Genomic DNA, 14,245 nt, shown 5'->3' with positions numbered 1-14,245 from the left:
GAAAGATGGTTTTGACCTGGTCATAGCACACACTCAAGATGTCCAAAAGAGAAGCAGGAAGGAAACACAATAGAAAACTCTAAAGCCAAGAGGTGAGGCAAGAATCAGCTCAGGGGGAGAAGAAGGCGCCACAGTCCCTGCCTTCTTACCTGGACACACGGCCAGTGACTGCAATCCTACCAAGAGACCTCGGTGCACAAGAGAAATATAGGACCACACCCATCCAAGAGCATCCTTACCGGATGCTGTCACGCTCTGCCACAATTTTGTCCCGCTCCTGAAAGGCCCAGTCCCGCCGGCACTTGGCCACGTCTGCTTCCTGGAGGGCTTCCTTCAGCTCCTGGCACAATGCCTTGCACTGCTTTCGGAGGATTTCCACCTCTTTGTTGGCTCTCCCAGCATCCATGGTCACTGTGTCTTTGATCTAAGGGCGAGAGGTAGGTGAAAGGGGTTACCCAGCCTTCTGACCTGGAAACCTTACCAGTTCCAAAGGGGAGCTGAGGCTCAAGAGAAGCACTGAGCTCGGGCACTTACACCTGAAACACGCTAGCATTCGTCTCCCCGTGAGGCCCTTCCCCTTTGCTCAGGATGCTGGCCTCACCGAGCTCAGGAGGTGCACATGCATGCATAGAAAACCAGTGCGGAAGAATGGGGTGGCTCCCATCCGCCTCTGCCTCCCCTTGATTCCCACTGGGCTCCTCCAAATGGCTGGCCTTTGAGACGAACCACCCTAAGACACTGCTCCTCAGACACTTTAGTGAGATGGAGTAGAGAGATTAAAAGTAACAGTGGAACTAGGGAGCCAAGACAGTCCAGGTGACAGACCTCCGCCTGAGCCCTCAGTTTTATTGAGGACACACTGCAGGAATACAGCAGTGACTTCCAACAGTCCTACCCTTGCCAAGAGACCATTCTCACTGGCGTTTCCTCTCCGCCTTCTGCTGACCTCTACGCCAGTTCGCAGCCTCCAGGAACTCAGCCTGGGGTCTCACCCTGCCATCCTCAGTGGTCCTGAGGTGCCAGGTACTTCTGAGGCCTGGGCTTGGGAAGATATGGGCTGTTTCAGAAGCTTCTCACCTGAAAAGGGCCTTCAGGAAGGACCCAAGGGCTGCACCCAGTCCCCAGCAGATGCACTGCCCAACCGAAGGCCCCAGCTGTGGACCAGAGAACACGGCTTCCAGGTGGGGACGGTGTTGTTTCTATTCGGACACCTTCCCTGTGGCAGTGGCCCTCTAAAGCACCATCTTGCTGCTGTGGCGGCACAGCTGAGCTCCGCTCCTCACGTAGACACAGCTGTACCCAGAGGACACGGTCCTGCCGGCCAGGGTATCTCAGACAGCCCTTTCTATGCACAGTGCTCCATTTAGGAGAGTGAGCTTGGACCTGGGAGAACTTCGCAAAGGAAGACTCTCTGTGGTCAGGGAACCAACTGGAAGGCCTATCCAGCTGACCTTGCACAGGTGGCCAAACAATGTGGTCATCATTCCTTGGGGCCACATTCACACCTAAGAACCAAAGATCTGCCTTCCTTTTGGCTAACGTCGAGTGGGGCACGAACCTAGAACAAGGTGCGGAGAAGTTGAGAATGTCAACTCAGGCGGCTGCAGGTGGGGGTAAGGGAGGGGGGGTTCTCCCCTGCTGCTTGCTGACTCAGAACAACGCCTGGAAAAGATTCCTGCCTCAGCTGACAGGTCACCTGTCACCCAGCCAACACCCCCTGCACAGGCCCAGAGGACTCCAGACTAAAGGGCATGCCTGACTGCCTGAGTGCTGAGAACCAAGGGCTGAGGGCTGTGGCTCAGACGTCAAGCCTCCACATTAACGATGCTCGCGGCTGGAGGCCAGCCCCAGGGGTACTGGGTGCTCTTCATACTTCTCTGTGCGCATGACCACAGCCTACCCGGGTCACTTCTGAAATCTGAAAATCCCATGGAGCAGGCTTGCTGTCTTATCACAAGTTCCCTTTGTAGGTGTTCAACATTCCAAGACCTCTTTAGCCTGGAGACCGATTTAGTCATTCTCCAAGGTGGTTTGTTTTGTTGTGTTTTGTCTTGTTTGTAGTTTTGTTTTGTCTTGCCTTGTCACTGTGATTTCCTACCTTGATATTTACATCCCCCTCTTTGCAACAAGTACACACTCAGATACTAGGACACACAAAGGAACAGATGGACTATCTAGGACATGTACCAAACTACTGACTTATTAAAAGTTCCTTTATGGGTGGGCATGGAAGTGTACGCCTGCAACCCCAGCATCTGCACTCAGAAAGCAGAGGCAGGCAGATCTCTGTGAGTTCAAGGATGACCTGGGCTATACCGAGAGTTCCAGGCTAGCCAGGGCTACAAAGTGAGACCCTATGTATAAGAAAAAAAGAAAGAAGGAAGGAAGATGGGTTCCTTTACATAATTTTCTTTTCTAAAATTTCATCAAAGTCAGACAAGGCAGGTGGCTCAATGGTGTCCCCAGCACCACATCCTTATCCCTCTCCCTCTCCCTCTCCCTCTCCCTCTCCCTCTCTCTCTCTCTCTCTCTCTCTCACACACACACACACACACACACACACACACACACACACTTGCACTACATCCTCCTCTTGGTGTTGACCTTCACCCCAATGGTCTGGGGGACATCGATCCCTCTGTATGGGACTGCCATTATTGGCCCATTTTACCCATTTTACAAACAGTTGGCACAGAGCTCATGCTCATCCTAAATGGGCAATAATAGAAAAGACTCCTATCATTCCAGCTCCATGAGGACATAACTGCTAACCATGTTTTCTGTTTGTGTCACATGAAAACCGTCCCTCTAGGACAAATGTGACTACCATGTCCAGTTTACAGAGAAGGACAAAGGCAGTACAGGCAAGAGAGATGAGAGGCCATGTGACTGAGGAAGGCTCAGACTCCAGTACAGAGCCTCAGTCCCTCCCACCCTACACAGCCCCCACCTCTACCTGAGCACAGAGGGAGCCATTGCAGGCAGAAAGGTCGCCTGTGTGATGGCTAATCTTGGTTGTCAACTTGACATGCCTAGAGGAAGAAAATGCAATTGAAGAATTGCCTCCATCAGACTGACCTGCAGGCATGTCTGTGGGACATTTTTTTTATATATTAGATTTCTTCTTATATTTTTGTGTATGAGTATTTTGCCTGCATATACGTATGTGCACTGCATGTGTGCCTCATGCCCACAGAGGCCAGAAGAGGGCACTGGATCCCCTACAATTGGATTTACAGATGTGTGTGAGCCAACATCTGTAGTGGATCCTCTGGAAGAGCAGCCAGTGCTCTAAACTGCTGAGCCCCAACCCCTGTGAGACATTTTCTTGACTGCTAATTGATATTGGAGGGTCCAGATCAATATAAGCAGGTGGACCTGAGCTGTAAGAAAGGTAGCTTAATGTGAGCCCTGGAACAAGCCAGTGAGCAGCATTCCTCCAGGGGTTTTGCTTCAAGCTCCTCCCTGCTGAACCTCCTGCTCCAGCTTCCCACAATGATGGGCTAAAACCTGTGAGATGAAATGAGCCCTCTCCTCTACAAGCTGCTTGGGGTCATGGAGTTTAGCACAGTAACAGGACACAAACTAGACAGGTAGCCTGGTCACCCACATCCCCACCCTGCCTCATGCCCGGTACACAATGATCTCTGTAGAGTATCCACGCCAGTCTTCCTGGCCGTACTTTCTACTTCCCGCACACAACTTTGCATCCCTGCATCCTAACAGACCTACACAGAAAATCAGACACATGGAGTAGAGGCATGAATCAAGAACCTCTTTGACGGGGGTGGGGGGTAATCTACTATTCCCAAGTCTTGTCAGAGTCACAACACGACCAAAGGGCAGAAGGTCTCCATGCCTGTCTTTTCCCAGAGGAGCACACCCGGACCAGAAGGGAGACTCATCAGTGGTGAGGTAGAGCTGGCCAGGCAGGAAAGCACACAGGTAGGTGTTGAGCTGAGAGGCCCAGGCCTGCTACCACTGAACACCCCCGTCCCCAACCCTGGAGGCACCACCCCAAGGAGCAAGGCTTTAAGACAAGGCCTACAGCTCAGCAGAAAGTTGTGCACACAAGAACTTGGAATGCCCTGAGAAGAAAACCAGAAACTCCTCTGAGTACACAAATGGCTGGTGGACAAAGGCCCCCAAGGGTGCTCTTCTGAATCCATGAGGCCATCAGGTCTATGCAGCTAAGAACTTTGGTCTTGGGACCTTGTTCACAGAGAGTCAGTCTGAGACAATACAAGATGGTCTGTGATTACTTAAATGTAGCTCAACATTCTACCAGAAAGAACAGCATATTTCTCCTATAATCAAACTACGTTATTTTGAAACAAACAAACAAAGCAATGTTAGTGTCACAGCACAGCAGGGACAAACAAGACCTCCTGATGACTTAGTGTGCAATTTTATCATATAGCCTGGCACCCTGGCCACTCAAACAAGGTCATGAGGCTAGCTCAGTCCTCCTACTCATGAGGTACCTTGCACCCACTCAGCCGTGCATGTCCTCTGATGTCTTCCCGTGTCCAGGACAATGGCCAGGCACTCTGTCCCATTTCTTCTCTGGACCCCAGACCAAAGTCAAACACCAAGCCTAAGGCCAGCAGAGACCTGAGTGGTATTTCACAGCCCAGCCATTGATAACCTTCAAAGAGAAGTCCCTGCCCCCTCAGACCTTCTCTCACTCAGCGCTCAAGAACTCAGTGGCCGCCTTCTGTGCTCAGCCACTGCCTACCTGTCGCAGGGCCTCCATCTCCTCGCTGGCTGCCTTCTTCTCGGACGTGCTGCTCTTGAGCTTGGACTCCGCCAGCTCCACCTCTGTCTGCAGCTTGTCCAGCTCGGAGATGACCTGGTCGCGTTCGCTCATGATGAGCTTATACTCGCTGTACACAGCGTCACGCTCCTCCTTGTACTTCTCAGACTCCTTGGCGGTTTTCACCTGCTTGCTTCTCAGCTCCGTCAGCTCAGACTGCAGCAGCTCCATCTCCCACTGTAGGTCCTTGTTCTGGGCTGTGGCCTTGCTCAGCTCGTGGTGGATTGTCTCAAACCTGGGGAGGAAAATGTGAGGTGGGAGGGCGGGGACCTGCCATGTCAGCTGTGAGACTGCGGCCCCCTGCACCAGCCCCACGGTGGCAGACAGTCAAGCATAAAGCTTGACTGAGGTCATTCTGTGCACCCCCAGAGAGAATGGTCACGGAGTGCTAGTGCCCTGGGCCTGGAATGTTTCTCAGCCTTTAACGAATGCCAGAAATTGAACTGAGGACTGCATGCTCTCCACTCTACTAGAAAGAACAGCACATTTCTCCTATAATCAAGCTATGCTAATTGTTTTGGGAGGGGAGCAAACAAAATAATACCAGAATCCCAGCACAGGAAAGGCAAACATGGCCTTACAATGACTTACTGTGCAACCGCTTCATTTTATAGATATACCTAATACAGCCTTGCAACCTGGGTACTTGAACAAGGTCATGAGGCTAGCTCATTCCTCCTGCCCAGGAGGCACCTTGCACCCATATTTCCTGAGATATGTGTCTGAGAACACTGGTCCTTCAGAGGCTCCAGTACCAAACAAGTACAGTCATGTTGGTCTGGGTCCAAACTGGCAATTCCTAAATCCACTTACATACAGAGAATTTTCACAAGAGACGGGTGAACACTGCAGGAATGCACTTCGTGCAATACTGTCCAGGGTGGGAATCCTATCTAAAAGCAATGGTCCTTAATAAAAATGAAATTCCACCCACACACTGCCCAGGACACAGACCACCCTCCTTTTGCATTTGCAAGGTGGGTGGCCACTATGGAGAGAGAGGTTTACATGGAAATCGAAGAGTCAGGGTGCTCAGGACACAACAGGGTGCCCAGATGAGAGGAAAGGTAATAATTTCAAGGCTATGCAGTATCAAACATAATGTTCTCGGGTGTTTTCCTCCTGGAAACCTTATAGATGACCAGAAGCCCACAAAAGACGAGAGCCCCAGACAAAGAGACCCATTTTGCTCCCCCCAACACACAGTGCCCTGTGCCCAGCCTGGGCTCCTACCTCCTCAGAGAGAGGGCACACTGGTGCTGCAACTGGATGGCTGTGTCCCTCTGCTGGGTCAACATCTCCGTCTGCTTTTGCAGGCGCTGGTTCTCCTCGCCCAGCTGCTCCAGGCGGCTCAGGTCTGAGTTGTGCATGGCGACCTTTTCGCTGTACCTCTTCCGCAGGGCATCGTAGTCCTTCTTAACCACTTCCAGCTTGTCCATGGCCGTGTCATACAGCTTGTTGAGGATCTCTGACGAACCATTGTGCTTCAGCACCTGGGAACCAAGGACTCATGTTTACCAAGAAGCAAGATGGGCGCAGCTCACCTTGGGCCCTCAGAGGGTTGTGTGTGTGTGAGGGGCGGGGGGGTGTCGTAAGGTCTGATGCTGCTAGCGCTGTATTAACACGGGGCTGATCCGCGTAGATTTACTCTTTCTCAAATGTTTGTGCTACAAAGAATCCCCATTCTATACACAGGAAGGTTAGAATGGCCAACCTGAGACTTCTGTGTCAGGAAAGGCCTGTGTTGAAGGCTGCCTCCTGACAGACTGGCTGGCATTGGGAACCTGATAGTAAGCAGTCTTCAAAAGTAAGACAAGCCTATACTGAGTCTGAAACTTTGATCCCTACTGGACAGAGAAGAACTGTGACCAACACCCAGGAACTGAGTGACATGTGGGCTGTTACACTTCCATACTGGAGATTAAGTGTATCTGATACAACTCCCCTGGTAGAGGAGCTGAGAAACCTGGACTTGGTTTATGACACATCCCTTCTCCCTCCCCATGTTGCTGATTTTGCCTTGTGTCCTATGGCTACAATTTTATCCAATGATGATGATTATATATTGAATCTTATGAGTCAAAGGCAAATCACAGAACCAAAAAATGGTCCTGGGGACTTTCTAACATAAAGACATAAAATGTCCAGTGTTGGTCTGGGCACTGGCAGTGTCGGGCAGAACAGAAAAGGACTGTGCCCCATGGTCCTTTCATCCCAATGCTAGGGTGGGACCACCGATGGAACAGGAACATATCTTCCTAAGCTGATGTAGGCTTTCAGGAAACGAGTACAGTGGGCCAGAGATGCTTCTGAGCAGTGAGAGAGGAAGGTTGTAAGGGAGGCAACCACTTGGAGATGTCTTCCTAAGAAAGTGACTTCTAAGTGTAGATAACAAAGAAAAAAAAAAAAAACCAAAAAGCAGGGATGTGGCCAAAGGCAAGGACACCAGTGCAATGGCTGGGGGTAGACCACAATGTTATGAAGAGACAGCAGGAAGAAGATTCGGAAGATGTCCAACAGATGGAGATGGAGGCTTAAAGAAATGTTCTCAAGTTCAAGGCTCTTAGACAAGGCTGAATCCTGAGGACACAGCAGGCTGTGGGAGTCCATCAAACAAAAGAGAATTCTAAAAAGGAGCATGGTGGTGCATGCCTTCATCCCACTACTCAGGCAGGCTGTGGCTGGAACAGTCTCCAAGTTCGAGGTCAGACTGAGCTACATAGTAAACAGCATGCCAGCCATGGCTGTGTAGCAAAACTCTGTCTCAAAAACAATAAGCAAAAAGCAACAACAGAAACCCAAAACCAAACAAACAACCGCCAACAAGAAAAAGAGAGAACATGAGCACAAGAATGCATCCTGCTATGAACTGGAGAAACTCAGCTTCACCTGGGGTGCTGTCCAAGAAGAGAAAAACCAAAACTAACAAACAGGAGAAAATGAGTTAATAGGCAGCCGGGGATTTGCTGTACTGAGCACCTCTCAAAGATCCTTAGCCCTCGGTGACTCACCACCTCTGTGGGTTTGCTTCCTTATTTCTCAAATGACAGGAAAAAACCGGAAAGGCTGGCTTAGCCCTCCTCAGCTCCCACAGCCCAGGCACAGCCTTTTTCACTGCAAGGGCCCTGCGTTATCAACACCATCTTTGCGGCCCAGACAGTCACAACCTTGAACCCTGGAATATTTCCTCCAGAGACAGACAGATGATCCACACAGAAGGAACAACTGATTCAAAAATCAAAACTGAGTTGGAGAAATGGCTCTGTGGTTAACAGCAGCTGCTACTCCTGCAGGCGACCCGGGTTCAGTTTCCAGCACCTACACTGTGGCTCACAACGGTCTGTAACTCCAGTTCCAGGGTTCCAACACCCTCTTCCGGTCTCCAGAAACAAGCTTCAGTAGCCTCCTTCTGTCTTTCATTTTCCCTTACTTTGTAAAAATGTAGGTAGCCTAGATGCTAAACATATTCCAGTTTTCCTATTTCAGCTTACTGAATTCTTGGATTACAGCATGTGCTCTGTCTGACATCTAGCCCTGTTGCCCATTCTTTTCAGAAACTGTTCCTTTCAAAAGGAAATCTTAGGATATTGAAATACAAAACTTATTTACAAGGTAGAAGGTAAAAACACCACTGTATTGTGGAAACACCTTTACTCTTAGGAAACATACATTGAGACACAGAAAAAAACTGGAGGCCAAGCACCATTCTGTCACTAAAAAAATCTCCTTTAGAAGAGGAGAAGAGAGGAGAAGGGAGGGGGAGAGGGGAGGGGAGAAGGAGGGGGAGAGAGGGAGAGGGAGAGAGAGAGGGAGAGGGAAGGGGAGAGGGAGGGGGAGAGGGAAGGAGAGAGGGAGAGGGAAGGGGAGAGGGAGGGAGGAGGAGGGGGAGGAGGAACAGCAGCTGTGGCAGAGACAAAAGCAGGAGCTTCTGGTCCTGACGGCACAAGGCCTGTAATTCCAGCACTTGAGAAACAGTAGCAGGAACAGGAAAATCAGGAGTTCGCGGTCATCCTTAGCAACGTGGCAAGTTGGAGGTCAGCCTGTGCCATGTGAGACCTTGTCACAAAAAATAAAACAAGGGCTGGAGAGCTTGGTCAATAGTTGAGAGCACCTGCAGAGGACCTGAGTTCAGTTCCCAGCACCCAGCCGCCATGTGGCTCACAACCTATACCTCCAGCTCCAGAGTATCTGGTGCCCTCTCATGGCACCTGCACACATAACAAATGTACAAGCTCATGCAGGCACACACACATATGCACACGTTTTTAAAAAATAAATCTTTTTAAAAGTTGTTTTAAAGAGGTTTAGTTTATATCATTTAGTTGGAAGCTCACCCATGTTGAGGAATGGACGAATTTCCCTCCTTTCTCAGGCTTAAGGCTACTTCATTATCTGGACAGTCCATCATTTTGTTTGTTTCTCTGTCAGTGGTCACTTGAGTTTCCATTTACCTATCAGCTATTGTGCAACTACAGTGTCACCACTGAGACACGAGAAGACCATCCCACCAGGCCAGGACTCGCCACAGTCAATGGAACACCTCTGCCCTGCACCTGTGTCTGGAGAAGGTCTGGCTTCTGCACTGGATTACCATGCTGAACAAATACCTCAGATAGTCCATTTAAGACCATGTTTCACTCCCTAATCCTCCTCCTTCCCAGGCAGGGAAAAACTCCCAACAAAGGCACCGTTGCCATAGTCTGAGTTCCCCACAAGGGGGCAGCTGTGGGTACGCAGAGGCTCCCTAGCTATCATTAAGAAACACTCATTTTCAAGGCCCCAAGCTTGGCGGCAGATTACCTTCACCACTCCACAACAGATGCAGGAGTTTGTACCACCACAGCTCATTCCTTTACTGAGAACCAAATGAACTAACTTTGAGAGCTTAGAGCCAGGTATGCTGGAAAATCCAGGTTGCGGGAATCAGGCTACCAGGATATGCTTTCATTCCTGGTAAAACAAGCCAGGCCTAGGGAAATGTGTCCTTATATGCTCGGCACAGCTCTGACAATGTGGTGAGTGGTAGAGTCAGAAGAGACTGGTGAGACAGAGCCACCGTGGTTGCCCCCATGGCACAGTGGCGTTCCCTGGGTAAAACCCTGAGTGAAGAGGTCTTGCTTGCTATAATCCCAGCTCCACCTCCCCTTACCTCCTGGCCTCTGGCTCACTGCAGCCTTGGAGAGGCACTGGCTCACAAAGGACAGCATCCAGACCTATCCAGACCTTCAGAGAGAGTCCCGGGCCCCAAGCATTTCTCAACTTCTCTCACAGGGGCTCAGACTCAAGCCTGCACTTTATCATCAACAGCCTCAAAGAAATTAGAGAGAACTACAGTCATGAGAACTCCCAAGAACTGGAAAAGATGCTATCTGCCAGTCTAGAATGTTTCCTGTTCATCATTAGAAGATTATGTTCTTAGTGGAGGGTTACACACACACACACACACACACACACACACACACACACACACACACACGCACACACACACAAACACACACATTTCTGTTGTAGTGATTTAAAAACACCCTGGCCAAAAGCAACTTAGGAAAGGAGCGAGTTTATCTGGCTCACAATTCCAGCTACAGTCCACTATGGAGGGGAAGTCAAGATAGACGCTTGAAGCACCATATCCACAGTTTAGAGCAGAGGGAAAGTAAACACATGGATTTTCACTACTTGGTCTCCGCTAGCTTTCTTTTCAGGGCCCAGTCTAGAATATGATACACCCCATAGTAGGATGGATGTGGTGGTTTGAATAGGAATGGCCCCCATAGGCTCATATATCTGAATGCTTGGTTATCAGGAAGTGGTACTACTTGAGAGGAATTAGGAGATATGGCCTTGTTGGAATACGTATGGCTTTGTTGGAGGAAGAGGTCACTGAGGGTGGACTTTGGGGTTTCAAAAGCCTAAGCCAGTCCCAGTAGCTCTCTCTCTTCCTGCTGCCTGCAGATCTGACTGTAGAACTCTCAACTTCTCCAGCACCATGTCTGGCTGTGCACCGCCATGCTTCCCACCATGAAAACAATGGACTAAACTTCTGAATTGTAAGACAGCCCCAATTAAATGCTTTCCTTTCTAAGAGCTACCATGGTCATGGTGCCTCTTCACAGCCATAGGACACAGATTAAGATGTTGGGTCAATGAACCATCAAGGCAATTCTCCACAGACATACCTAACAGGCCAACTAATCCAGACAATCCCTTATTAGACTCCCTTCCCAGGTAATTCTAGGTTGTGTCAAGCTGATAGTTACACACACACACACACACACACAGTTGTGGTCACATGTTCAGCTTCCCAGACTAATGGAAGAGGAAATTATCTGGGATACCTTGGGAAAAAAAGTCAACTTTCACAGATAAAAAAAAAAAAACACACATTTTAAAACTAGACATAGAGCAAGGAGAGAAGAAACTCAAATAATCTGGTTGAATTGATGAAAGAAATGTGTATTGCCTTGGACACAGAATTTTTATTTGTAACAATCACAATTTTAAAGACACATACAAGGGCCAGCAAATGGCTCAGTGTATAAAGGCACCTGCTGTGAAGCCTAATGACCTGACCTGAGTTCAATCCCAGAAACCCACATGGTAGAAGGAGAGAGAGAACCAACTCCTAAAAGCTGTCCTCTGACTTTCACATGTGCCCTGTGACATGTGAGCATATCTACCACCCCCCCACTGCTAAATAACTATAACAATAATAATTTAATATATGCACAAAACAATGAGAGATACATTTGTGTCAGCGGAATGTAATAAAGCAGGAGGAGTTTTAACAATTCAAATAGTCACATACAGCATGGAGGTCAGACACCACTAACAATGATAGAATAGGTTTCCAGATGTTCAAAGAAACAATGTAAGGAGACCCATGATACACTGACTGTAGGGTTAAAAAAAAATCAATGGAAAATTTGGGGGAGAAAAGAAAGCTTTTCTTTTAAACATGACATGGGAAAAAATGTAACAAAGATGTTAAGGGTGGTAAAAGTTGGTCATTTCTACAAAGTAAGACAGAACTGAATGTGGAGTGACTTCATCACTGTTTTTATAATTTTCTTCTTTTTTAACCAAAGACTGTGCATTAGTTTAGGACAGGAACACTGGTACAAAAACATCCTGTACGTCGCTTTCCCAACCTAGGAGCTCCTCGTCATGCCTGATACACCCCCAGAGGAATCCAAGATGACCCATTTCCCACCAAGGAAATGGAACAAGGGCCAGGCCCCAGCCCTCCGCCTCCTCCCCTAAAGCTCACACATAAGACAAAGCACCTGTCTGCAGCTCTCAAGCGACAGGGACCAGGCCCAGGGTCACCCCCCTCAATGGGGATGGCCTCATTTCCTCTGAGATAAATCATGCAGAGGACTGGAAGGCCCCACAAATCCCTCCAGCAAACATGCAAGGCAAACAGCACCATTTACCCTGTAAGGGCCTCTTCAGGTTTACAAGGCGTGGGAGGAGCCAGGCAACAAAACTAGCCTTGTCCAGTGAGGCTGACCTTTGCCTTTAGGCCCAGTGGGGAGCAAGCCTGTGGCCATCCCACATCATCTGCCCCCTCTGTGGGTAGCCTTCCCACTACCTGGCCGGTGTCTGTGAAGGTGAGAAGGGCCAGCTGAGTAGAACAAGAGGCCTAGCAGCTCATAGCCTCCACCACCTCTCCCTCTGGCAGCCTAACCTTCTCTCTTCGTGGGGTCCCAGGCTAGCACTTGTTGAAAACACAGACTAACTAATCTGAGCTGGGAACATCTGTGACCAGGACCAAACACAACAGACCCGCAAGGGCCACAGCTATCCCCAAAGAAAAGGAAGCAAGTAATGCCACAGAAGGCCTTACCATAACATATGTGGGGTGAGCAGGGAAGGGAGGGGGGAGAATGGGCAGAGATAGTACGTGTGAATGTGTGTGGAGATTATAGGTCCTCAGCAGAATGAAAGACAGGAAACTATGCCCCTCCCCCTAGGGAGAAATATCATCATCATCATCATCAGTTTTGACAGAGGGTCTCATTACATTGCTCAGACTAGCCTAGAGCTCACAATCCTCTTGCCACAGCCTCCCAAGTGCTGAGATTAATAGTCATGGGCCACCATGCCCAGTAAAGACTTTTTTTTAAAATAAAATTTGCCACAAATGGTTTAAGGTTTGTCTATATGCATTATTTTCATGCGGACTAATATGAAAGGGCTGGGCCACATTGTACTTTGTATTCACTGATTAATGAACATCTGGGTTGTTTCTACTTCCAGGCTACTCTGAGCAATGCTACTACAATCCAATGTCCTCTAGTTTTGTGTGAATACCTATTTTCAGTTCTGGAATGGCTGGGTCACCTGGTCATCACAGTTCAAATTTCTGAAGAAATGTGCATGGCTTCTCATAGGGTCACACCATTTTACACCACCAGAAACATCTGAGGATCCTCATTTCTCCCCACCCTCTATGAAGCCACTTTTAACTCAGAGTGAACAAATTTGAATAAAAGCAGTTTTTTGGTTTTTTGCCACACACAGAGCACAGAGCAAATGCCTCAGAGCTACCTGGCGTCATTCCACCCCACCACAATCATGAGACCATGTGGGCTAAACTGAGACAGCCCCATTCTTAACCTCAGCACGGCCGTGGGACTTTCGCTGGTCTGAGGTGCAGCCATAAGCTCAGCTGACAGAGTGCTTATCCAGCATTCACAAGGCCCTGGGTTTGATTCCTGACACTGAACCACGCAGTGGTGAATGCCTGTAACCTTAGCACTCAGGAAGTAGATGCAGGAGGATCAAAAGTTCAACATCATCCTCAAATCCATAGCAAGTTCAACACCACCCTGAGATATATGAGATCCTATCTCGAACACACACAGACAGATAGACAGGCAGACAGACAGACAGATACACACACACACACACACACACACACACACACACACACACACCTCCTGAACCCAACAGGACTGTCCTGTTGCAGCAGCCTTTCTGCTGCAGCGGGAGGTAGTGAGTCTTCCCTGCTGTCTACAAGGCTCTTCCACTCAGCCAGGCTCTGCTACCCTGGCCTGCAATGATTTCCCCTTCCAGGCACTTTATCCATCCCGAGACTCACTGATCCCACAGGTGAGTCACAACCTCTGCACAGCTAAGCTGGACCACAACAAGACCAAGTCCCCAAGGGGGAGGGCTGGCAGCAAAGCCTCCTGCAGCTTCGACTCCACCTCATAGCTCCCCGCACTGAGCCTACCCTGGGTTCTCCACAGAAGAACTGGATTGAATTTACCCACCGAAGCACATTTTCAATAGGATACAGTGGGTAGTGGAAAATTCTGAAAATAGCCTGAGGACCAGTCAATAGGAGGCCAGCTTAATCAACTGCAGTGCTTTCCCAAAAACATTTCCTTCGAAGGGGAATTTGTCCTAAGAGAGAGTAAGGCA

At 49.1% G+C, this 14,245-nt stretch overlaps 1 protein-coding gene across 4 annotated transcripts in view; it reads right to left on the bottom strand.

The window, feature by feature from the left end:
- Positions 1–14,245, bottom strand: part of Dlg5 (discs large MAGUK scaffold protein 5) — a 114,826-nt gene that overhangs the window by 42,096 nt on the left and 58,485 nt on the right. For all 4 annotated transcript variants that reach the window (XM_028879791.2, XM_037208606.1, XM_037208607.1 and 1 more), the window contains 3 exons: positions 6,050–6,309; positions 4,739–5,051; positions 240–424 (listed from right to left, as the gene is read on the bottom strand). In XM_028879791.2, the coding sequence (XP_028735624.1) occupies positions 240–424; positions 4,739–5,051; positions 6,050–6,309 (758 nt within the window). The remainder of the gene's footprint in view (positions 1–239; positions 425–4,738; positions 5,052–6,049; positions 6,310–14,245) is intronic.

This window comes from Peromyscus leucopus, chromosome 9 (assembly GCF_004664715.2).
Source record: "Peromyscus leucopus breed LL Stock chromosome 9, UCI_PerLeu_2.1, whole genome shotgun sequence".
Taxonomy (NCBI): domain Eukaryota; kingdom Metazoa; phylum Chordata; class Mammalia; order Rodentia; family Cricetidae; genus Peromyscus; species Peromyscus leucopus.
This window is presented reverse-complemented; position numbering and strand designations above follow the sequence as displayed.